The 23513-nt window shown below is 44.3% G+C and overlaps 1 protein-coding gene across 1 annotated transcript in view; it reads left to right on the top strand.

Moving 5' to 3' along the window:
- DISP3 (dispatched RND transporter family member 3) overlaps window positions 1–23513 on the top strand; it is a 57342-nt gene that overhangs the window by 11821 nt on the left and 22008 nt on the right. Inside the window, exons 2-3 of the mRNA XM_004013722.5 lie at window positions 8933–10034; window positions 10950–11169. Of these exons, the coding sequence (XP_004013771.4) occupies window positions 8936–10034; window positions 10950–11169 (1319 nt within the window). The 5' untranslated portion in view covers window positions 8933–8935. The remainder of the gene's footprint in view (window positions 1–8932; window positions 10035–10949; window positions 11170–23513) is intronic.

Below are 23513 nucleotides of genomic sequence, written 5' to 3'. Positions count from 1 at the left end.
TGGGAACTGGGAGGGTGGCCAAGGCAGCGAGGTATTGCACAGAATAGTCCTGAACCACCTACAAAAGAATCACATGGGAGGTGGTATAAATGCAGGTTCCTGGGTACCACCCCCGAGCATGATTGATGGGATCTAGTGCCTGGCCCAGGAGTTTGCATTTTAACAAGCCTGCCTGGCTTCTGATCCATATTAAAGTCTGAGGCTGATGTGTGTGTTTGTGAGCGTGTTAAGACACTTAAGTCGTGTCCAACTCTTTGCAACCCTATGGACCATAGCCCACCAGGCTCTTCTGTCCATGGGATTCTCCAGGCAAGAATACTATAGTGGGTTTCCATTTCCTCCTCCAGGGGATCTTCATAATCCAGGCAAGGATTGAACCCTCCTGCTTAGGCAGGCAGATTTTTACCCACTAGCATCACCTAGGAAGGAGAGCTGATATAGCAAAGAATAAGAGTCAGTTCTAGCCGACTTGCCAACCTGCCTATGCACATGGGCTGGGTTTGGGGCACTTCTCATCTTTGAGGCTCTTCATGACCGTGACTCAGCAAGCAGGGTGTCACCACCCCCATTTTACAGATGAAGAAACTGAGACTTGCCCCAGGCACCCAGCTAGAAGCAGAGTCAGAGTTTGAGCTCAGGACTGTTGCTGCCCTTTTCCCCCAAAACCAGGCCCTGGTGCTCTTAGTTCCAGACATCTCTCCTTCTCTTGGGGGACCAGTTCTGTTCCACTGAGCCCACCAGAGAGAGAACACGTGGAATGGGGGAAACCTAGGCTGTTGTGACAATTAATGTTGGTTTCTCTGGTGCTGGTATGTTTCCCTGGGCGATATATGAATTGAAGTGAAGTGAAGTCGCTCAGTCATGTCCGACTCTTTGCGACCCCGTGGACTGTAGCCCACCAGGCTCCTCCGTCCATGGGATTCTCCAGGCAAGAATACTGGAGTGGGTTGCCATTTCCTTCTCCAGGGGATCTTCCCGACCCAGGGATCGAACCCAGGTCTCTCACATTGCAGGCAGATGCTTTAACCTCCGAGCCACCAGGGAAGCCCGGGTGATATATAGATGAGATCAAAGCTTGTTTGCCTGATATATATCGAGCTGTTGGGCTTACGAGTCAGTGCCCGCAGTTTCCTCACCAGCTGTCAGCCTGGGGAGCCCAGCCATCCTTCATGTGCTCCATCTTTGCAGCCTGGTCTTCTCTGAGAAATGAGGGGTCTGGAAGGCTCCCCCGTAGAGCCCCCTCCCAACCTTCTTCCCTCTCCCACCCCAACCTGGGCTTCCAATAAATAAGCCCAGATTTTCTTTGGGGAAGAAGCGGTCACTCTTAAGTTTTCTGCCCTCTGCTGGCACATTTAGCCAATGAGGATGGTGTTTCTTGGGGGGCAGGAGGTCTGATGGGAAGTAAGTAGGTACAGGTGTTTGCTTCAGCTGTAGCCACAAAGCCAGACTTCCTCAGGGCTGGGGCAGGGAGGATAGGGGTAGTAGATTTAGGGTCTTCTTGAGGGAGGGGCTCAGAAAGTCACTCAGCCAAACTCTTTCTTCTGTGGATTTGGAGGACCTTTGCTAGCTCTGTTCCCATTTTTGTCTGAGATTTTGAGTAGGACTTGGGGCTTCTTGAGAGAAGTTTCTAGGAGGGTTGTAGGATCCAGATGCTACAGTGGGGTTCCCTGCTTCACTCACAATTTACCTCTAGGGAAATTATATTAGTGAGCGTTCTTCCAGAGAAGCAGAACCAATAGGAAGTAGGTTAAGTAATTAGGTAGGTAGGTATACTAGTCGTTGCTTAATTATTAGTTGCTTACTTGTATCCGACTCTTTGCAACCCCATGGACTATAGCCTGCTGGACTCCTCTGTCCATAGAGTTTTCCAGGCAAGAATATCTTATGGTGTGGGTTGCCCTTCCCTTCTCCAGGGAATCTTCCCTACCCAGGGATTGAACCTGGGTCTCCTGCATTGCAGGCAGATTCTTTAACATCTGAGCCACCAGGGAAGCCCTTGTAGGTAGGTAGGTAGGCAGATAGATAGATAGATAGAGGGATAGAGAAGTTGAGACTTCAAGGTCTGCAGTTGGCAAGCTGGGACCCAGGAGAGCTGATGGCTGTAGTTCCAGTCTGTGTCCAATGGTCTGAGAGCAAGGAGAGCTGGTGATGTAACCTCCCATCTGAAAGCCAGCAGACTATAGGGACCCAGGAGAAGCCAGTGTTTCAGTCTGAGTCTGAAGGCTGGAAAAGTTCAATGTCCTAGCTCAGGCAGTCAGCAGGGAGCATTCCCTTTCACTCAGCCCTTTTGTTCCATTCAGGTCTTCAACTGATTGGATATGGCCCACCCGCATTAGGGAGGATCACCTGGTTTACACAGTCTGTACATCCAGAGTCATGTTTGGTCAGATGCGTGACATCCCATGGGGCTTCCCAGGTGGTGCTAATAGTAAAGAACGTGCCTGCCAATGCAGGAGACATGAGACATGGGTTTGATCGCTGGGTCAAGAAGATCCCCTGGAGGAGGGCATAGCAACACACTCCAGTATTCATGCCTGGAGAATCCCATGGACAGAGAAGCCTGGCGGGCTACAGTCCATGGGGTCTCAAAGGACTTGAAACGACACAGCTGAAGCCACTTAGCACAGACGCGCTGGCATCCCGTGGCCCAGTCAAGCTGACATGCAAAATTAACTGTCATACCCATGCTTTCCTTGAAGGGAAGGCCAGGCTTCCAAGACTGCTGGAGCCCTCCTTTGCATCATGCCTTGAGCTGCCTGAAACCTACCAAAGGGTGAATTGCTGAGACCTGTGTGATTTCATGTCTTATGGGGATGCTGCAGTCTTGCTAAAAGGCAATGGGTTTCTTCAGTGAGAACCAGCACCTCAGTTCTCAAGGAACTCCAAGGATGCTTGAAATGGTAAACAGAACACAGGCTTTGGGATTGGTAGACCTGAGGTTCAAATGCTAGTTCCACCCCTTATTAAGCTGTGTGACCACAAGACAGTCACTTAACCTCTATGATTGTTTATTACTCAGTAAAATGGGGAACTTATAAAGCCTCCCCTGCGGGGCTGATAGATGAGAGAGGGTGTTTGCACATAGATGCACAGCTAATTATGTTAGGATTCTCCTCCTGGGTGTCAGTTTCTGTATTGGGCTAGTTGGACTTTCAGCTTCACCCCATCTGTGTGATTCTGACCCAGTTCTGGCACCATGTCTGCGGTGTATCTGCAGCCTCCCTGCCTGAGATGGAGCATCTCAGGTCTCCAGATCTCCGAGAAGAGAAGATCTGAACAATGAGGTTTCCCGGTCTCTGAGAAGAATTTGGAATTCTGGATGGCAGGCACATAGCTGGGGCACATAGAGGGTGGCAGACTCTCAGAAGATGGGGTATTAGGATTTAGGATAGTGGCACCAAGGAGCGACCAAATCCTCCTCTTTCCTTTCATCTCTTTCCCATCCAGATGAGCTGAATTCACCAAAGGGGAGATCCATAACCAGGGAGTGGAGAAGGGTACAATATCCCTACTTCTGCACATCAGGAGAAAATGGAACTGTTCGACTCAAAATATCTCAGTTTGAATTTCTGCCCGAATCTCTCAGCCCAAGAGTAAGAGAATCAAAGACCCCAAGATGTTTTCAGGGACCAGGGAGGCAAAACACTCTGAGACAAGAATAAAAAGCTGATTAGCTCCTAATTGCAGTTAAATTATATATACATATACGTGTTTTAAGCCGAATCTGCATGGCTAATGTGATTTTTTGATTACATTTTAATAGTCTGGCTGGGATGCGGGAATGAAGAAGGAAGGGTTCTGTCACCCTTCGCGATAAGGAGGGAAGTTGTAAACAGGGATACAGGCAGGCTCGGGGGTGGGTCCACATCCCTGGGAGCCTTTCTGGAGAAGAGCAGGGCCCAGTAGGGGGCTGGGGGTGTCTTTGAGGCAATACCACTTCCCACCCTAAGTCCCATTCTGTCCGAATGGGGAAGTCCATCTGCTTTGTGACTTGACAAATGACTCTTTTCTAGACCTTAAAAACAGCTTCCCTGTATTGGCTCTGTAGGTCCCCATGTCATCTTCCCCGGACCTAGTTGTTCCCTTGGACTGCCTAAAACTCCCCCCACCCCACCCCTGAATTTGGTGATGGAACAGATAGAGCACTCCTTTGAGCCAAGGGCCCTGACTTGGCCACTGTAACATGACCTTGAGGGGACTTCCCTGGCAGTCCAGTGGTTAAGACTGCACCTGCCAATCCAGGGGGTGCGGGCTTGATCTCTGGTTGGGGAGCTAAGATCCTACATGCCTCATGGCCAAAAAATCCATAACATAAAATGGAAGCAATATTGTGACGAGTTCAGTATGACTTTTAAAATGGTCCACACCAGGATCTCCCTCCTGGTCATTTTAAAGAACCCACCCCCCCCCCCCCGCCGCCCCTGTCCGTCTCAGGGGAACAGAAGACTCCACAGTGACTCACTCGCTGGGCATTTACCACCTCCCGCTCTCCCTAGGTCCTTCTGCTTTCTAACCAGGGTCTTTCTTGCTGCAATGCTCCGGTTTCTCTTTTTGGAGGACAGAGCCCCACCTCCTCCCATGCCTATTATAGTAATTCCTCAAAGAGTTGAAGGCTGTTAGCAAAATCCCTTCTACACACATACATACATGTCCTATTTTAAACATGTTTTTATATAACATTTATTTATAATTCTAAAAGGCAGGCTGTACCTGATCATTGTAGAAATATTGGAAAGAGACAAGTATAAAGAAAATAAAAATCACCCATAATTATCCTAGTCAGAGATAATCACTATTAATGGGTTTTTAAAAATGCATATATATGTAGTTGTTTTTTTTTATGGCCTTGGCTTGCCTCAGGCTTGGCCCTTGAAACTGGGCCAGGTTCTTTTTCTCCAAGGCTCCCCAGTGTCTGCTGTTCCCCTTTAGGAGGCTGTCTCATTTGCCTTGCCCAAGAGGAGGGAGACCATGTTCCATGGATGTGTGTCCACCTTGGTTCATGAGATCCCAGGAGTCCCAGAGTTTAATTCTCACTATCTCTGAGTGTGTGTGAGTGTGTGTGACAGAGACAGATGGAGAGGGAGGGAGAAAGCACACACGCAGGTCACTGAGCAGGAACACCCTAATGGGAGATCATACAGGCTGGATCACAGTCCCCGGTGATCACAGCCTGACTTTGGGCTCTTTGTCTGAGCCAGTGACAAATATCAAAGAAGCCATCCTTATCTCCTTTCCACGGAGCAGCTGGAGCGCTTCACTAAGCTAATCAATTCCCATCATTTGAAAAAGGAAAACAAATTTGTGATTTGTTGCCCATCCTGGGAGCGGGTGCTGAGAACAGTGTTGTCAGCTGAGGCATTAGTGTCAGACCCCAGCTGCTAGCTGGGTTGGTGGAGACGCTCAGATTGTACCCATCCCCCCTTGGCCTGCAGACTAGGGCTGCTCAGAGAGTCTGGGGGTGTCATAGCTGGAGGGACCTGGGCTTTTACCATTCCACTGCCAGATGGGGGAGACAAGTCACCAAGAGGGGCCGGGACATGCCCAGGGCCACACGGAAAGTTTGAAGCCGAGCTGGATCTGGAGCCATGTATGGTATCCCACATGACAGTTTCTCTTTTCAGGAGTAGGCTGGGAAGGAGGGCACGGAAGTGGATGGGGGGAGGGCAGTGACAGTAAAAGAAACCATCAGGTCTACTTCTTGCTCATCTGTCTCATCCTCTCCAAGATCCTTCGCACCCAAGACAGAAGAAACCACGCTCTCTGCCCTATATTTATATTATTTGGTATCTGACTGTCCTCTGTCCAAGGAGAGTCCAGGGGGTATTTCTACCTAATATCTAACCCAGATGCTTCTGCTGCTTCTGAGATTCGCTTTCCTTCTTTCATTTAACAAATACCTGCTAATGACTGACACACACCCCGGCCCCCAGGCAGGAGTATTTTAGACCATGGGAACCCAGCAGGGAACACAAGTCCCTGCTCCCTTGGAATTTAGGTCTACTGGGCTGTGGGGCTCTCACTGGGAGACCAAATGGCTGTGCTTAATTTTCTCATCACTTAAATCTAGCAAGCACAGACTGCAGGACACAAAGTCATGTGGGACAGAGTTCCATTGCAGTTGTTCACTTATTATTGCTATGGAACAGCTAACCCCAAACCTAGTGATGTATGGCAGCAGATATACTATGTTCATGGATTCTGTGGGCCAGAATAGAGCACAGGAGAGGGTGGCTTAGCTCAACTCCACAGTTCCCGAGTCTCAACTGGGACTACTAGAAGGTTGGGTATTACTAGGGGCCCAGAATCACTGGAGATATTTTCACTCATATCTGGTGGTTGATGATGGCTGTCAACTAGGTTGTCAGCAGGAGCTCCTACGTGTAGTCTCTGCATGGGTTAGTTTGGGCTTCCTTACAGCATGGTGGCTAGGTTCCAAGGATGAATGTCCCAAGAAAGCCAGGTAGAAGCTGCATCTCCATTTTAACCTAGCATCTAGAGTCAAGGGAAGGAATGAAGATATAACTTCTTGGTGGGAGAAGTCTTACAGTCACATCATGAGAAATTGTCGTGGCCATCTTTGGCAAATACAATGCACCACATGGATGTTTTAGGAGTTCACAGCCTTTTGCGAGGAAGCAGAGTGTAAAAGAACAGTGGCTATCATTTCTTATGCATTTATACCTCCTAGGCACTATGGTCAGCCTGCTGTTTATATCATCAAGCAACCTCTGTGGTGAGTACTGTTAGCCTTATCTTGCAGATGGAAAAACTGAAGCTCAGAAATATACTGCTTGCCTTAAGTCATACAGCTGGGATTTGCATCCAAGTCTGTCTGCCTCCCAAATCAAGGCCTTTACCACTGCTACAGTGCCTCTCCCTCCCTGTCCTCGAGTAAATTTTTATCCCAGAAGTGTGGTAAGAAGCTTGGACACATATCTTGGAAGGGGTGGGGGTGGCCAGTGTTCAGATCTGGGAAGACTTCTTAGCAGAAGTGACACTTGAACAAGGTCTTGAAAGATGTTTTAAACTTGGACTTCTGGAGCAGAAAGTAGCATTCCTGGTGAAGTAACAATGGGCTAGCAGGATCATTCAGGGAGTGCTGACATGACCCAGAATCCTGGTCTTGGACCTACTCACATGCCAACACTTTGAAAACTGTACCCTGGATAAGGGGCTGGGGGCCAATGGATGAATTTAGTCCCCAGAAAAAATGCAAGCATCCAGTGTCCCTCTCCACTGTACTACCATCAACTTCCTCCTTCAGCAGTTAGGGGTGGAGTGGAGGCTCCCACACACAACCCCCACCTCCAGGTGCAGATTTGGGTTTGCCCTTTGGAGATGGGGTGAACCTGAGCTACCTCTGGTTTACTCCCACGAGTTTCTGCTGATGCAAGCTGAGCCTCAGCACAGGTAACATCCCCTCAGGAGGCTAGGTTTAGGGCATCAGAAATGAGAAGTTTAATTATTGCATCCATAGGAATCTCTAATATTTCTGGAGCAGTTCCTGCCCCTTCCAGCCTCTCTCCCTTTCAAGCCTTCCTCTCTCATCCACACTTGGCGCTGTCTCCCTCACTCTTCTGTTTTTCTCTTCCCTTATTTCCCTATTTGTATCTGTCTCCAATCCCTGCCCCCTAACTCCACTCTCCTGTCTCCTGTTTTTATTTTTCTGTGTCTCTCATCTCTCCCATGTCCTGTCTGTCTTTCTCTTTGTTTCCCTCCTTCCCCTCGCCGTCTCTTCTTCACTTTCTTTGGGATGATGGCAGCCTGTTCTCTTCCCGGACAGACCGTCTAATTGAAATGGAGCATTCTAGAGAATGTTAATAGGAAAAGCAGCATTAATTAGCCAATGCTGGCATAATTAGCTTCCTCCTCTCACTGCCTGGCGTCTAACTAGATAATGAGTCTCCTTCCGTCCAAACAGAGGGCAAGCAGGACAAGGGGGCAGGCCATGCCTGAGGACACCGGGGGGCCTCCTGCCTTTGGGCCACCCTGCTGGAGTCCTCAGACTGCCCTCTCCTGCCAGGCCCTCCTGCTGCTTATGCCCACATCTTGGGGAGACAGATGCCCGGCCTCTGTCTGTGCCCAAAGTTTTGACGTCGCTGGAGTTGCATATTAAGTGGTCTGAGCCTGACAAACAGTGGCTGCAGCTGCAGCATCCCAAAGAGGGGGTGGGGAGCTATTGAGAGTTCTTGAGGACTATGACAGGCATCTAGCGCTGTCAGAGCCACGTGGACAATGGCTGAGCACATTACAGTCCCCAGAGAGGAGCAAAGAAATGTATTCATGTGATATATAATAACAAACCACACAGACTGCAGGGTGCTTCCTCCCTAGACCTTCCCCACAATCGTGTGAAGCAGGAATGGCCACCTGTGCTTAAAAGACAAAGACTCTGAGGCTCACTCCCTTGCCAGTGTTCACACTACCAGGACCCAAACAAGGGTCCAGTTCCAGAGAGCATGTTCTTCCCCTTCTACCCTGATACTTTTGGACGGCTTTATAGTTGCTCATTAAATAAAAGTGATTGCGACGAAGTCACACCTCACATTGGCTTTGAGTTCTAAAATCAGAGAATGCAGCAAAAATTGGGAAATCTTACATAATCAAAATTCCCCTCGAATATCCCTTCCTTGTGGAGGAATATCTTTTCTGTTTGCAACTGGGTGCTGATTCTCCTTTTTCAGTGGCCTTGAAAGCCCTGATCTAGTTGGGAACTGTGATGGGCAAATAACAGGATTTTTTCTTTCTGTTTTGTACATATGTGGTTGAATTCAGTTAAGTGCAGTTAAGTGCCTGTTTGATGCGATTCCATTGTAGTATCTGTCTTGGTTATGAGTGGGCAAGGCTAACACTCAGGGTGGGCGACTGCAGCTATGGCAGCACCATCCTCTCCTTCTCTGTATAGCCTGCTCACCCTCTCCCTCTCCTGTAGGCTATGGACTCAGAGGATGACCCCTTGCTGCAAGATGTGTGGCTAGAGGAGGAGCAGGAAGAGGAGGAGGAAACAATGGGTGAGGCCTTTAGGAGGGGCCAGAAGAAGCCGGGGCCCCACGCTGGCGGAGGGAGGCAGTGTTGCTGGCGGCGCTGGACCTTGCCGTCCCGGCCCCCGGCCTCGGGCTTTTGGAGTACCCTGGGCTGGGCCTTCACCAATCCGTGCTGTGCAGGGCTGGTGCTCTTTCTGGGCTGCAGCATCCCCATGGCCTTGTCAGCCTTTATGTTCCTCTACTACCCGCCACTGGACATTGACATCTCCTACAATGCCTTTGAGATCCGCAACCATGAGGCCTCCCAGCGTTTTGACGCCCTCGCGCTGGCGCTCAAATCCCAGTTTGGGTCCTGGGGGCGCAACCGGCGCGACCTGGCGGACTTCACTTCTGAGACACTTCAGCGCCTCATCACAGAGCAGTTGCAGCAGCTACATCTACGGAACCGCTCGCGGCCGGCCGCCCGCGCCCCACACACGGTGGTCGCTGTAGCCACGGAGAACGGCTTGTTGTGGGACACTGCCACCGCCCAGAAGCCAACAGCCAGTCGAAGCGGGCGTCTACGGCGAGAGGCTCCACCTCTGGAGAGGCCAGCAGCCAACCAGAGCGAAGCCACGATAAACCTGGGGCCTGACAGGAGTGGGCGGTGTCCACCCAGTGCCCCGCCTCCCACAGCAGCCACGGCCAATCAGACCCGTGCCCGTCGCGGCGCCTCGCGCTGGGACTACTCACGCTCCTATGTGAGCGCCAACACCCAGACGCATGCGCACTGGCGCATCGAGCTTATCTTCCTGGCACGTGGCGACGCCGAGCGCAACATTTTCACGAGTGAGCGGCTGGTCACAATCCACGAGATTGAGCGCAAGATCATGGACCACCCTGGCTTCCGGGAGTTCTGCTGGAAGCCCCATGAAGTGCTCAAGGACCTGCCTCTCGGCTCCTACTCCTACTGCTCCCCGCCCAGCTCGCTCATGACCTACTTCTTCCCCACTGAGAGGGGTGGCAAGATTTACTATGATGGCATGGGCCAGGACCTGGCCGACATCCGGGGTGAGCAGCCCTAGGTGTGCTGGGGTGGGGCCTGTAGGGACTTGGTCTGGGGCCTGTAAGGGGTGGAGACTGAGAATAGGTGGGGCTTGGGCTGAAGCGGCATGGTTAATGAGGTGGGGGCGGGGCTTGGAGTTTAAAGAAGGCTTGACTCTGCAGTACTCAGCAGGTTGATAAGAGGATGGAGTTGGAACTGGCTGTGAAGTGGAGTCAGGCTGGAGCTGAGTGCTGGGCCGACCTGCAGGCCATTTATTGAAGAAGGGCAGGGAGGGTTGGATGTGAGATGGGATCTGAGGGAGGCAAGGAAGGAGGTGCATACCTAGACTGATGAAGATTGGGAGAGTTAGAGTGCCCAGAGTTAGGTAAAGCTTGGACTGGGACTTGGGCATGACGTTGGTTAGAGGGGAGCTGGCATGTGGTTACAGAGCACTGGGCATTTGGAAAGAGGCTGAGTTTGCAGGAAGATCAAGGTGGATTAGTTTGAGGTACATTAGGAGTGAGACTTGAGAAAGGATGGGGAGGGGACAGAGACTGGCTGTGGGGGCAGAGCTTCGGTATGTCTTTTAAGGGGGACATGTCAGGGTTCTAAGTAGATGAAGGTGGGACTGGGATGGGAAGGAGTTACAGGACTACAGAGACTGAGCCTTGTTATTAGGTGAAGTTCAAGCTGAAATGAAGGCGTAAACTTAGTGGGAGCCGCCTGAGCAGATCTTGGGGGCTGCTCTTTTTGGGCAGCAGTGATTTCTCTAAACCATCCCTCTGTCCTGTTAGAGACAGTTGTAGGCAGCCCAAGCTGGGACAGTTTTCCATTTCCTTAAAAAGGGGTGAGATGTTGAGGAGGGATGGGTGACCCTGATGGAAGGTTTGTGGGAGCTGACTTACTGAGCTCCTTGGACCTCTTGACCCCTGCCCCTGCAGGCTCCCTAGAGCTGGCCATGACTCACCCAGAGTTCTACTGGTACGTGGACGAGGGCCTCTCCGCAGAAAACCTCAAGAGCTCCCTCCTACGCAGCGAGATCCTCTTTGGAGCACCCCTGCCCAACTACTACTCAGTGGACGATCGCTGGGAGGAGCAGCGGGCAAAATTTCAGAGCTTTGTGGTCACCTATGTGGCCATGCTGGACAAACAGTCGACTAGGTAGGCAGTCCAGCTGCATCTGATGTGTGCCTGTCCTTGTTTGTACCAGGAAAGGGCTGTATTAAGGTAGGGAATTGGTTTCCAGGTGGTTCTTTCTCATACATCCCAGATCCCCTTCTGCAACCTTTTCCCTGGAAGTCTTTCTTTTCAAATCAGAGGCAGAGCCAGATACATCCTCAGCATCACTCTGACAGATGAAAGTATCCTTTTCCTGATCAGTGCTAATGGTTAGTGAACATGACAGCTCTGGAGAACCTCTGCCCTGGAGGTCTTGGGTATTGATTTTCTCCTGCAATGGTGCTAGAAGGCTTTCTAGAAAGAGTATTAACCAGGGAGTAAGGAATTCCTCTCTGCCTTTACTATCCAAGGAGATTGTGGGCAAGTCACTTCACTTCTCTGGGCCTCTGTTACTGCTAAAATGGGAATGATGAGTCCTACAGTCATTAGAAGGAGATGAGTTAAGAGGTGTGACAGAGCTTTTGGGCAGTAGGTGCTCTGATTGTCCTCTAGTACTTGGGACATGTGTCTGAGAAACACCTGGGTCCCTCCCCACCAGGTAAAATCATTCGATAGTTCATCTGTCAGTCCTGCGGGGCAATAACTCCAATGCCTTTCAGTCTCTTGCCCTGACAAGTCAACCCCTGGCACAGGAGGAACCATTCTGTCTGAAATACCCTCGTTCCTTTATTGAACAGCTACTGTAATAATCAAAGCTAACATTTATTGTGCTTGCCCTGTGCCACATACTGTCCTAAGCCATTTATACACACCCATCTAACTTAATTCTTACACCATCCTGATGAGGGAGGAGCTGTTAGGATTTTCTCCATCCTACAGAGGAGGAAACTGAGGCACAACACAATTTAGTAAACTGTCAAAAATTTTGAGGCTCATAAGTGGTGGAATAGGATTAAAATCCAGGGTTTCTAATGCAGTGCCCTAGCGCTGTGTATTTTTACAGCAGGTGCTGTACTGAGTCTTCTTGCAGCTGTGCTTCATTGCCAGGCAAACTGCTATTCATCTACTAAGATCCAACCTGGCTATTATTTACTTGAGATTGCATTAAATTATCACCCTACCCATTTCCACAGACCCTTTGCTTCTCCATAAGACAGGCAGGAAAGAGCAAACACAGGCTTTGTAGTAAGATATATCTGGAGTCAGATCTCAGTTACTCCACCTAATTGTGGGAGTTTCAATGAGCTATTTCACCTCTCTGAGCCTCAATTTCATCATAGTGCTTGTCACTCTGTATTTTACTCTTTTTAATTCCTTGTCATTCAAAGTGCAAGTCGAATCAGCATCAACATCACCTGGAGACTTGTTAAAAATGTAGAATATCAAGGCTTTTCCCAGACCTATAGAGTTTGCAGGTGACTTATTTGGATATATAAGTCTGAAAACTTCTGGTTTAGTTATTTCTCAGTAGAGTGTGCGTTTGTTGAGGACTGGGATTGTTCCTGCTTCCTTTTCCTTAGGCGTAGCCTCTAGCACAGTACCTCTTTGAGGAATGAATGGGTGGCTGGATGGATGGAGGTACCTTAGGGAAAGGTCCTTGGCTGGGTTGGGAATCTGGGAAGGGCTGGTTGTAGAAGGAGCTTCAAGATTTTAGATACCAACAGTTAACTTCTGCTTAATACATTCAGCTGCTGAGACAAAACCACTATCCTGGGTTAAAAAAACAACAATTCTCTTTCCCTTACTATCCCCCTAGAGCTTCATAGGAATGGTGATAACCAGGGCCTCTGTAGTCTTGACGTTAATGCCTTCTTTTAGATCAATAAAATCTTTTTTTTTTTAATCAGTCTATTACTTGTTACCTGAGAAATGACAACATACATCTTGACTTATTACAAAGAATACTACAAATTATCAATTTTACTGCTTCCCTGATAGTACCAGAATCTTAGAACGCATTCTTTGCATTTATACCCCTTCAGTCTTTTGCCTTGTTACATGCATTTTAATTCTATATACATTTTAAACCTCATAAGACATTACATTTTTATTTTACTCAGTCAGAATCCATATTTACTCACATATTTATGTTTTCTGTTGCTCTTCATTACTTTCTACAATTTCATGTTTCCCTCTGGGATCATTTTTCTTGTATCTGAAGGATTCTCTTTAGTATTTTTTTTTTTAGTGCAGGTTTGCTAGTGATAAATTCTCTGTTTGTCTAGAAGGCATCTTTATTTTACTTTCATTTTTGAAATATATTTCTTCTGGTATAGAATTTGCAGTTATTTTCTTTAATACTTTAAGAGATATCAATCCATTGCGTTTTGACTTTCATCATTTGGCGGTGGGGCGGGGGGTGGGCGGGAGTCAGCTGTAAATCTTTTTGTTGCCCCTTTGAACAATTGTCTTATTTTTCCCCTGGCTACTTTTAAGATTTTGCTTTGTGTTTGCTTTCAACATTCTTACTATTGTATTTTGATACGGTGTTCTGCTTGAGGTGCACAGACCTTGAATCTGCTTGTTTATAATTCTTCACTTTTAGGAATTTCTGGGCTAATATGACTTCAAATATTGCTTCTACCCCATTCTCTGTCCTATCTCCTTTAAGGATTCTAACTACATAAATGTTAGATATTTTCTAAGTCTCATGTGTTTTATTTATGACTATGATAATAAAAGATGGGAGCTGGAAAGATAAGCTGAAGAGTCTGGGTAATCAGCATGCTGCTTTCTTCATTTTAAAAATTTAATTTAAAATTTTTAATATAATTTTAAAAGTTATACTTTATGTACAGTTATTACAAAAAATTGGCTATATTCCCCATGCTGTACAGTACATTCCTATAGCTTATCTTATATGAGTACCATATGTTCTCAGTGCTCTTTTCCAGGTTTTTCTTTGCTTTGCATGTTTTGGTTTAGATACTCCAATTCACTGATCCTGTCTTCCATTGTATCTAATTTGATGTTTAATGTCTCTTGAGATTTCAAGGTTAATGTTTTTCTGTTGAGGGTTTCCAATAATTCTTTATTATAGATCTAAATCCTTGGTGAAATTTTTCAACATTTAATTTATTTGGTGCATATTCTCCTCTGTGGTCTGAATCATATTATGTTAGATTATTATGGATGAAAGTAAAAGTAGCTCAGTCATGTCCAGCTCTTTGCAACCCCATGGGCTATACAGTCCATGGAATTCTCCAGGCCAGAATACTGGAGTATTCCCTCCTCCAGGGGATCTTCCCAACCCAGGGATTAAACCCAGGTCTCCCACATTGCAGGCGAATTCTTCACCAGCTTAGGTTATTATGGATATCTTTTGGTTTTTTCCCTGTGGTCTGTTCTTTCACTTGATTTTTGGTCATGTGGTCTTGCCTGTGGGTATGCCTGGTAATTTTTACTGAGTAATGAGTATTGTATGTAAAAACATAGAGGTTCAGATGATGTTACTTCTTCCAGAGAAAGTTTACCTTTCCCTCCACTAGGCAGATGGAGTTGTGGCTGATCACCTTAAACAAACAGCAGTTACACAGAGTTGAGGCTGGTTTGTAGTCCTGAAAAGTCACAGCCTACCTCTAGTTTGCCCTTGGTTCTCTAGGATTTTCAACTGAGAGCCTAGTGTATTCTGCAGAGCCCGTTTCCCCTGACATGTTCCAAACCCTAAGCTTTGTCTCTCAAAAGAGCTAAAAATATCTCCTCTGGTTTTTCTGAGGCTTCCTGCTTAAGTTTGTAGCCTCATACTCCAGACTGCCTGGTATTTGGCAGAAGTGCTGTGGAAGAAACTGGTTTTATGCTTTGCTGGTCTGCAAGTCTCTACCCACAGCTCTGCTAGTTTTTCTGACTCCCTGCCTAGATTTTCAGCCTCCTGCCTGTGTTCAGAATCAGCAGATACCTCCAGGGTAAACACAGCTGTAGAAGGGAAGCTTATCTTTTGTAGGTTCTTCCCTTTCTAGAGTCTCGGCTCTCTAGTTTCATTGCTTCAGGAGATCTCTAATGTCATCAAATAGATGATTTCTCAGTTTTATTTGATTTCTTAGTAGTTCTAAGCAGGAATATTGGTCTTGCATGGGCTATTCCTTTCTACTCAAGAGCAGAAGTTTGGGCCTATGTCTTTTTATAGCTGGAAACTAAAAGAGGACCTAGAACCTAGAAAGTGTTCTATAAATGCTGTACAAATGAATGAATGAATGAACAATTGACCAAACTTTCAGTTTTCTATTCTAATGAAAGCTCAATTAACCCTTTGTTGAATTTAATTCAAAAAAGTAGTCAATCCAAAGATCTTTTCTACATTTTTTTAAAGTGTCCTGATTGACTTTTTAAAACAGCTTTGAGTTGCTATTCACTAGCTGTATATATTTAAAGTTTACAATTTGATTAGTTTTGACCCATGTATACACTATGAAACCTTTATCATAATCAAGTTAATGAATGGATCCATCACCCTCAGAAGTTTCCTCATGTTCCTTTGACAGTCACTCCATCCTGCCTCACCTTCCTTCCCATTCCACCTCAGGACCGCTTTCTCTTTTCTATCACTATATATTGGTTTTCATTTTCTGATTTTGTATATATGGCATCATATAAAATGCACAGTTTTGACTGACCTCATTCACTCAGCCTAATCGTTTTGAATTGTATCCATGTTGTTGCATGTATTGACAGTTTATTCTTTGTGAGTGCTGAGTAGTATCATTGTGTGGAGATGCCGCCTTTTGTTCATCCACTCACTTGTTTATGGATATTTGGGTTATTTCCAGGTTTGGCTATTGTAGATAGAGATGCTACAAAGCCTTTGTGTGAACAAATGCCTTCATTTGCTTCAGATAAATATCTGGGAGTGGTATGACTAGATCATATGATAGGTGTAACTTTTAAAAAAAAAACCATGAATGTGTATTTTTTAAGATTTTTTTTAATGTGGATAATTTGTTTAAAATGTTTATTGAATTTGTTACAATACTCCTTCTGTTTTATGCTTTGGTTTTTTGGCCGCAAAGTCTATGAGATTTGAGCTCCCCCACCAGGGCTTGAATCTACATCCCCTGCTGCTGCTGCTGCTGCTGCTAAGTCGCTTCAGTTGTGTCTGACTCTGTGCAACCCCATAGATGGCCGCCCACCAGGCTCCCCTGTCCCTGGGATTCTCCAGGCAAGAACACTGGAGTGGGTTGCCATTTCCTTCTCCAATGCATGAAAGTGAAAAGTGAAAGTGAAGTCGCTCAGTCGTGCACTGGAAAGCAAAGTCTTAACCACTGAACTTCAGGGAAGTCCCCATGTGAGTTTAACTTTTTAAGAAACTGTCAGATTGTTTTCCAAATTAATTGTACCATTTTACGTTCTCACCCAGTGTATAAGAATTCCAGTTCCTCCACAAACTGTCTAACACTTGGTATGGTCAGTTTGAAAGTGAAAGTGTTAGTCACTCAGTCCTGTGCAACTCTTTGTGACCCCATGGACCATAGCCCACCGGACTCCTCCCCAGGGGCTCTTCCTGACCCAGGGACCCATGGACCATAGCCCACCAGACTCCTCCCCAGGGGCTCTTCCTGACCCAGGGATTAAACCTTGGTCTCCTGCACTACAGGCATCTTCTTTACCATCTGAGCCACCAGGGAAGTCCATGGTCAGTTTAGAAAGTCTAAATTAGCCATTCTGTGTAGTGATATCTCATTGTGATTATAACTTGGATTTCCGTACTTCCCAGTGATGTTCACATGCTTATTTGACATCCATTTGTCTTTGTTGGTGAACTATTTAGATCTTTTGACTATTTTAATACTGGCTTTACATTTAGTTCTGTGATATTCCATTTTTAGTTCATCTTTGTATATGGTGTAAGACATATACCACATATACTTTATATATAGTATAAGGTGATGATATTTATTATTTTATATGGATATCCAGTTGTTCCAGCATCATTTGTTTAAAAGATCATTGTTTCTTCACTGAATTGACTTAGAATCTTCAACAAAAGTCTTTTGTCCATATATATGTGGGTCTATTTCTAGACTCTATTCTATTCCATCAACCAGTTTTTAAAATATTATTTACACATTGGTCATTGGTTTTACACTATATTGATTATGGTAGCTTTATGCCATGTCTTGTCCAAGTGTTGGTCTTCCAACTTTTTGTTCTTTTTCAAAGTTATTTTAGTTATTCTGGGGCCTTTACATTTCCCTGTGAATTTTATTTTATGTTATTTATTTATTATTTCTTAATGGTTGGTTCTCTTTTTGGGGGGGGGCATGCCATGTGGCATGCAGGAGCTTAACTCCCTGACCAGGTTGGAACCCGTGCCCCCTGCAATGGAAGTACAGAAAACCTAACCACTGGACTCCCAGGGAATCCCCTTCCAATGAATTTTAGAAGCAGCTTATCCATTTCTCCAAATAAAAGTCCACTGGGATCCTGATTATGTTTATGTCAAATACATGGATCAATTTGAGGAGAAATGACATCTTAACAGTATTGAGTCTTATGACCAATTAACCTGGTGAATCTGATATCTTTTGTCAGATTTGTCCCTATTTCACATTCCTATTCTATTGTAAATGATGTTTTTAAAAATTTCCTTGTTAGTTGAAAGTATACCAGTTGTTAGTTGCTTGTATTGGATTGACCAAAAAGTTCTTTGGGGTTTTTCCATACCATGTATGGATGTGAGAGTTGGACCATAAAGAAAGCTGAGCGCTGAAGAATTATGCTTTTGAATTGTGACACTAGAGAAGACTCTTGAGAGTCCCTTGGACTGCAAGGAGATCAAATCAATAAATCCTAAAAAAAAAAATCAACCCTGTATATTCACTGGAAGGACTGATGGCGAAACTGAAGCTCCAATATTTTGGCCACTTGATGCAAAGAAGCGACTCATTGGAAAAGACCCTGATACTGGAAGAATTGAGGGCAGGAGAAGAAGAGGGTGGGAGAGGATGAGATGGTTAGATAGCATCACCAACTCAATGGACATATATTTGAATAAACTCTGGGAGATAGTGAAGGACAGGGAAGCCTGGTGTGCTGCAGTCCATGGGTTCACAAAGAGTCAAACAAAACTTTGTGACTGAACAACAACAATACCATGGAAAGTCCAAATGAAGGTTTTGGCCAACTCAACATATAGAAATATAATTGACTTTGGGTCCTGCAACCTTGATAAGCTCCCTTATAAGTTCTAGAAATTTTTCATAGGTTCTATTTCATTTTCTACATAATCAGTCATGTCTTTTGCTAATAAAGACAGTTTTACTTCTTCCTTTCCAATTTGGATTTCTTTTACTTCTTTCTGTTGTCTGAATGCACTGGCTAGAACCTCCAATACAATGTTGAAAGAAAGTGATGAGAATGGACAACCTTTCTTTATCCCTGACTGAAGTCTGTAGGTGTTTTTGTAGATGTCTCTTATCAGGTTACGGAGAAGGCAATGGCACCCAGCTCCAGTACTCTTGCCTGGAAAATCCCGTGGATAGAGGAGCCTGGTAGGCTGCAGTCCATGGGATCACTAAGAGCCAGACACAACTGAGCGACTTCACTTTCACTTTTCACTTTCATGCATTGGAGAAGGAAATGGCAGCCCACTCCAGTGTTCTTGCCTGGAGAACCCCAGGCACGGGGGAGCCTGGTGGGCTGCTGTCTGTGGGTTGCACAGAGTCGAACACGACTGAAGTGACTTATCAGGTTAAGGAAGCTCCCTTCTATTCCTGATTTGCTGATAAGTTATTTTTTTAAATTGGTAATGAATATTGGATTTTTATCAAATATTTTTCTGCACCTAGAGAGAGAACATACATATTTCATTTTTAGTTTAATATGATGAATTATATTAATTGAGTTTTAAAGTTTAAACCATCCTTGCATTCTTGGGGCCGATCCCCCCTGGGATTATCCTTTTTGTATAGTGTTAGATTCTATTCGTATTCTTTTTTCATTAGCATGTTAATGATGGATACTGGGCTGTAGTTTTCTTGTAGTATCTTTGTTTGATTTTGATATCAAAATGTCTTCCAGAATGAGGTGGGAAATATTCTCTTCAGTTTTCTGGAAGGTTTGTATGGAACTGGTATTATTCTTCCTTAAATATTTGGTAGAATTTATCAGTGAAACTGTCTGAATCTGGAGTTTTCTTTATGGGAAGGTTTTAATTATAAATTAAAATTTTTTTTTATTTAAAAAATGTTTTGGGCCATGCCATATAGCATGCAGGCTATTAGTTCCCAACCAAGGATCAAATCTGTGCCCCCTGCAATGAAAGTACAGAATCTTAACCATTGGATTGCCAGGATAGTCTCTATAAACTCAATTTTAAAATATACATATAGAGCTTCCCTAGCGGCTCAGACAGTAAAGAATCTGCCCATAGTGTGGGAGACCCAGATTTGATGCTGGGGTCAGGAAGATCCCCTGGAGAAGGGAATGGCTACCCACCCCAGTATTCTTGCCTGGAGAATTCCATGGGCAGAGGGGCCTTGCAGGCTGCAGTCCATGGGGTTGCAAAGAGTCAGACACAACTGAGCAACTAACACTTTTGTAGGGCTATTAAAATTATTTCTATATTCTTACACAAGCTTTGGTAGTATATTTCATGAAATTTGTCCATTTCATTTAAATGGTAAAAATTTGTTGGTGCAAGGTAATTCATAATAAATATTCCCTTATTATCTTTGAATATTTACTAAAACTAGTGGTGTGACCTCCTTCATGTATGCCTTATCTCCTTTTTTCATGATCAGTCTGGCTAGAAATTTATCAGTCTATTGGTCCTCTCAAAGAGCTAGATTTTGGTTTCTTTGATATTTACTGTCTTTCTGTTCGTTTGTTTACATACTTATACTCTGATCTACATTATTTCCCTTCTTCCACTTAGATTATGTATAATTTTCTCTTGTTTTGCTCTCTTGCAGCAGAAGCTGAGGTCATTGATTCGAAAACTGTATTCTTTTCTAATACAGGTGTTTATTGCTATAAAATTCCCCTTAAGCATCATTTTAGCACATCTCACACATTTTGACATGTGCTTTCATTTTCACTCAATTCAAAATACTCTGAATTTTCCCTTTTGATCTCTTCTTTGATCCTTATATTATTTAAAAGTGTGTTAGTCTCCAAATGTTTAGGAATTTCCCAGATAGTGTTTTAATTTAATTCCATTGTGGTCATAGAACATACTTTTTATGACTTAAGTTATTCTAAATTTTCTGAGTCTTATTTGATGGTCTAGAGTGTGGTTTGTCTTGATGAATGTTCCCTATGCACTTAAATGTATTCTGCTGTTGTTGGGTGGAGTATTCTATAAATGTCAACTAAGTCAGGTTGGTTGATTGTGTTGTTCAAGTCTTCTGTGTCCATACTGATCTTCTGTCTAATTGTTCTAGCAGTTATTGAGAAAGGGATTTTGGAATGGCCAACTATAATTGCAGGTTTGTCTGTTTCTTTCTTCGTTTCTGTCAGTTTTTGCTTCATGTATTTTAAAACTCTGTTATCAGGTCCAAAGCAATTAGTATTGTTGCATTCTTTTAACAAACTGGGCCCTTTATAATTTTTAAATGACTTTATTTATAGTAATATCTTTGCTCTGAAATTTATTTCATTTATTATTAATTTAACCACTCCAACTTTCTTTTGATTCATGTCAGCGTACTTTTTTCTGTACTTTAAATTTTAACCTATTTGTGTCAACATTGAACATGAGTTTTTTGTAGGCATCTGGGTCTTCATTTTTTAATCTAATCTGACTGCCTCTGCCTTTTATTTGGGATATTTAGACCTTTTACAAGAGGCAATGATCAAGACCATCCCCAAGAAAAAGAAATGCAAAAAGGCAAAATGGTTGTCTGAGGAGGCCTTACAAATAGCTGAGAATAGAAGAGAAGCTAAAGGCAAAGGAGAAAAGGAAAGATATATCCATTTGAATGCAGAGTTCCAAAGAATAGTAAGGAAAGATAAAAAAAAAAAAAAAAGCCTTCCTCAGTGATCAATGCAAAGAAATAGAGGAAAATAATAGAATGGGAAAGACTAGAGATTTCTTCAAGAAAATTGCTTTTTCCAGTGGTCATGTATGAATGTGAGAGTTGGACTATGAAGAAAGCTTAGCCCCAAAGAACTGATGCTTTTGAACTGTGGTGCTGTTGAACTGTGCTTTTAGATAAGACTCTTGAGAGTCTCTTGGACTGCAAGGAGATCCAACCAGTCCACCCTAAAAGAAATCAGTTCTGAATACTCATTGGAAGGACTGATGCTAAAGCTGAGACTCTAATACTTTGGCCACCTGATGTGAAGAACTGACTCATTGGAAAAGACCTTAATGCTGGGAAAGATTGAAGGCAGGAGGAAAAGGGGACGACAGAGGATGAGATGATTGGATGGCATCACCAACTCTGTGGACATGAGTTTGAGTAAGCTCTGAGAGTTGCTGATGGGCAGGGAAGCCTGGCGTACTGCAGTCCATTGAGTCGTAAAGTGTTGGACATGACTGAGGGACTGAACTAAACTGAGACCTTTTACAGTTAGTATGTTGTTAACATGGTTAGACTTAAGACAATTTTATTTTATTCTCTTTGCCCCATATATTCTTAGTTCCTTTTTCCTCTCTTCTGCCTTCTTTTGGACTGAGAATTTTTTATTATTCCATTATATTTCCTTTGTTTTTTTTAGCTATAAATATTTAATTTAGTGGTTGCTTCAGGGTTTAAAGTATACATCCTTAAGTTATCAGTGTACCTTCAAATGATGTTAAACCACTTCATGTATCAGTTCAGTTCAGTTCAGTCGCTCAGTTGTGTCCGACTCTTTGCAACCGCATGAATCTCAGCACGCCAGGCTTCCCTGTCCATCACCAACTCCTGGAGTTTACTCAAACTGGTGTCCATCAAGTCAGTGATGCCATCCAGCCATCTCATCCTTTTCAAATGAGTCAGCTCTTCACATGAGGGGGCCAAAGTATTGGAGTTTCAGCTTTAGCATCAGTCCTTCCAGTGAGCACCCAGGACTAATCTCCTTTATAATGGACTGATTGGATCTCCTTGCAGTCCAACTTCATGTACAGTGTATAAAGTGAAGTCACTCAGTCGTGTCCAACTCTTTGCGACCCCGTGGACTGTAGCCTACCAGGCTTCTCTGTCCATGGGATTCTCCAGGCAAGAATATTGGAGTGGGTTACCATTTCCTTCTCCAGGGGATCTTCCCGACCCAGGGATCGAAGCTGGGTATAGTGTATACTATATATGAATAGTATACCGCCATTTCCTTTCTCCTGACCTTTATACTGTTGTTGTCATATATTTTATTTTCATATATGGTATAAACCCCACACTACATTACTGTTATTTCTGTTTAAATGGTCAGCCATAATTTTAAAAGATTTATGTAATAAGAAATTGTGATACACTTGTTCATGTTGTTACCGTCTCTAGTCCTTTTTATTCCTTGTATAGATGTATATTTCCAGTTGTGATAGTTTGCCTTCTCCCTGAAGGGTTTCCTTTACCATATCTTGTAGTGAAGGTGTACTGACGGTGAAGTCTTTCGGGTTTTGTGTCCTGAAAAAAAAAATCTTTATTTTACCGTTGTTTTTGAAATATATATTTCAAATTATGGAATTCTGGGTTGACTTTTTTCCTCCGTAGGTAAAGGATCTTGCTCCATTGTCTTCTCGCTTGCATAGTTTCTGAAGAGAAATCTCCCGTCATTCTTACTTTCATCCCTCGGTGCATAATGCCTCTTTTCTCAGTCTGCTTTCAAGATTTTATCTTGGTCACTTATTTTGAGCAATTTGATTATGATGTGCATTGTTGTTCTATTCACGATTTTCTGTGCTTGGGGTCTGCTGCTTAAGCTTTTTGAATCAAGGGGTTTATCATTTTCATCAAGTTTGGAAAGCTTTCAGGCTCTTTTAAGATGTCTGTTAACCCACATATTGCTTGCTCATTCACTCATTTGTGTCTCTTTGCGACCCCAAGGGCTGTAGCCAGCCAGGCTTCTCTGTCCATGGAATTTTCCAGGCAAGAATACTGGAGTGGGTTGCCATTTTGTACTCCAGGGGATATATTAGGGTGCACCAAAGCCTGGAAACTTTCTCAAGCCAGTACATCAGAGTGACCATAAAGCCCATTTTATTTCTTATCTCTTAGAGATCACCATTCTTTGTTGTCAAGTCCAGAATCTTGTTTCACATATTTTCTCTCTCTCTCTCTCTCTCTCTTTTTTATTGTTAGTTTCAGAGGAGAGGAAATGTAGATTTCATCTTGTTACTTCATCTTGACCAGGAACTGATCTCACCCCTCTTGGTATTTTAAAAACCAACTTCACCAACTTGGTTAAGTTTTTCTAATAGCTTCTGTTAAATGGGCACTGAATAGCACTGTAAGACTTGAGTATCTGGAAGC

The sequence above is a fragment of the Ovis aries genome, chromosome 12 (assembly GCF_016772045.2).
Source record: "Ovis aries strain OAR_USU_Benz2616 breed Rambouillet chromosome 12, ARS-UI_Ramb_v3.0, whole genome shotgun sequence".
NCBI classification, from domain to species: Eukaryota; Metazoa; Chordata; class Mammalia; order Artiodactyla; family Bovidae; genus Ovis; species Ovis aries.
Note: the sequence above shows the minus strand (reverse complement) of the source record. Positions and strands in the feature narration are given on the sequence as shown.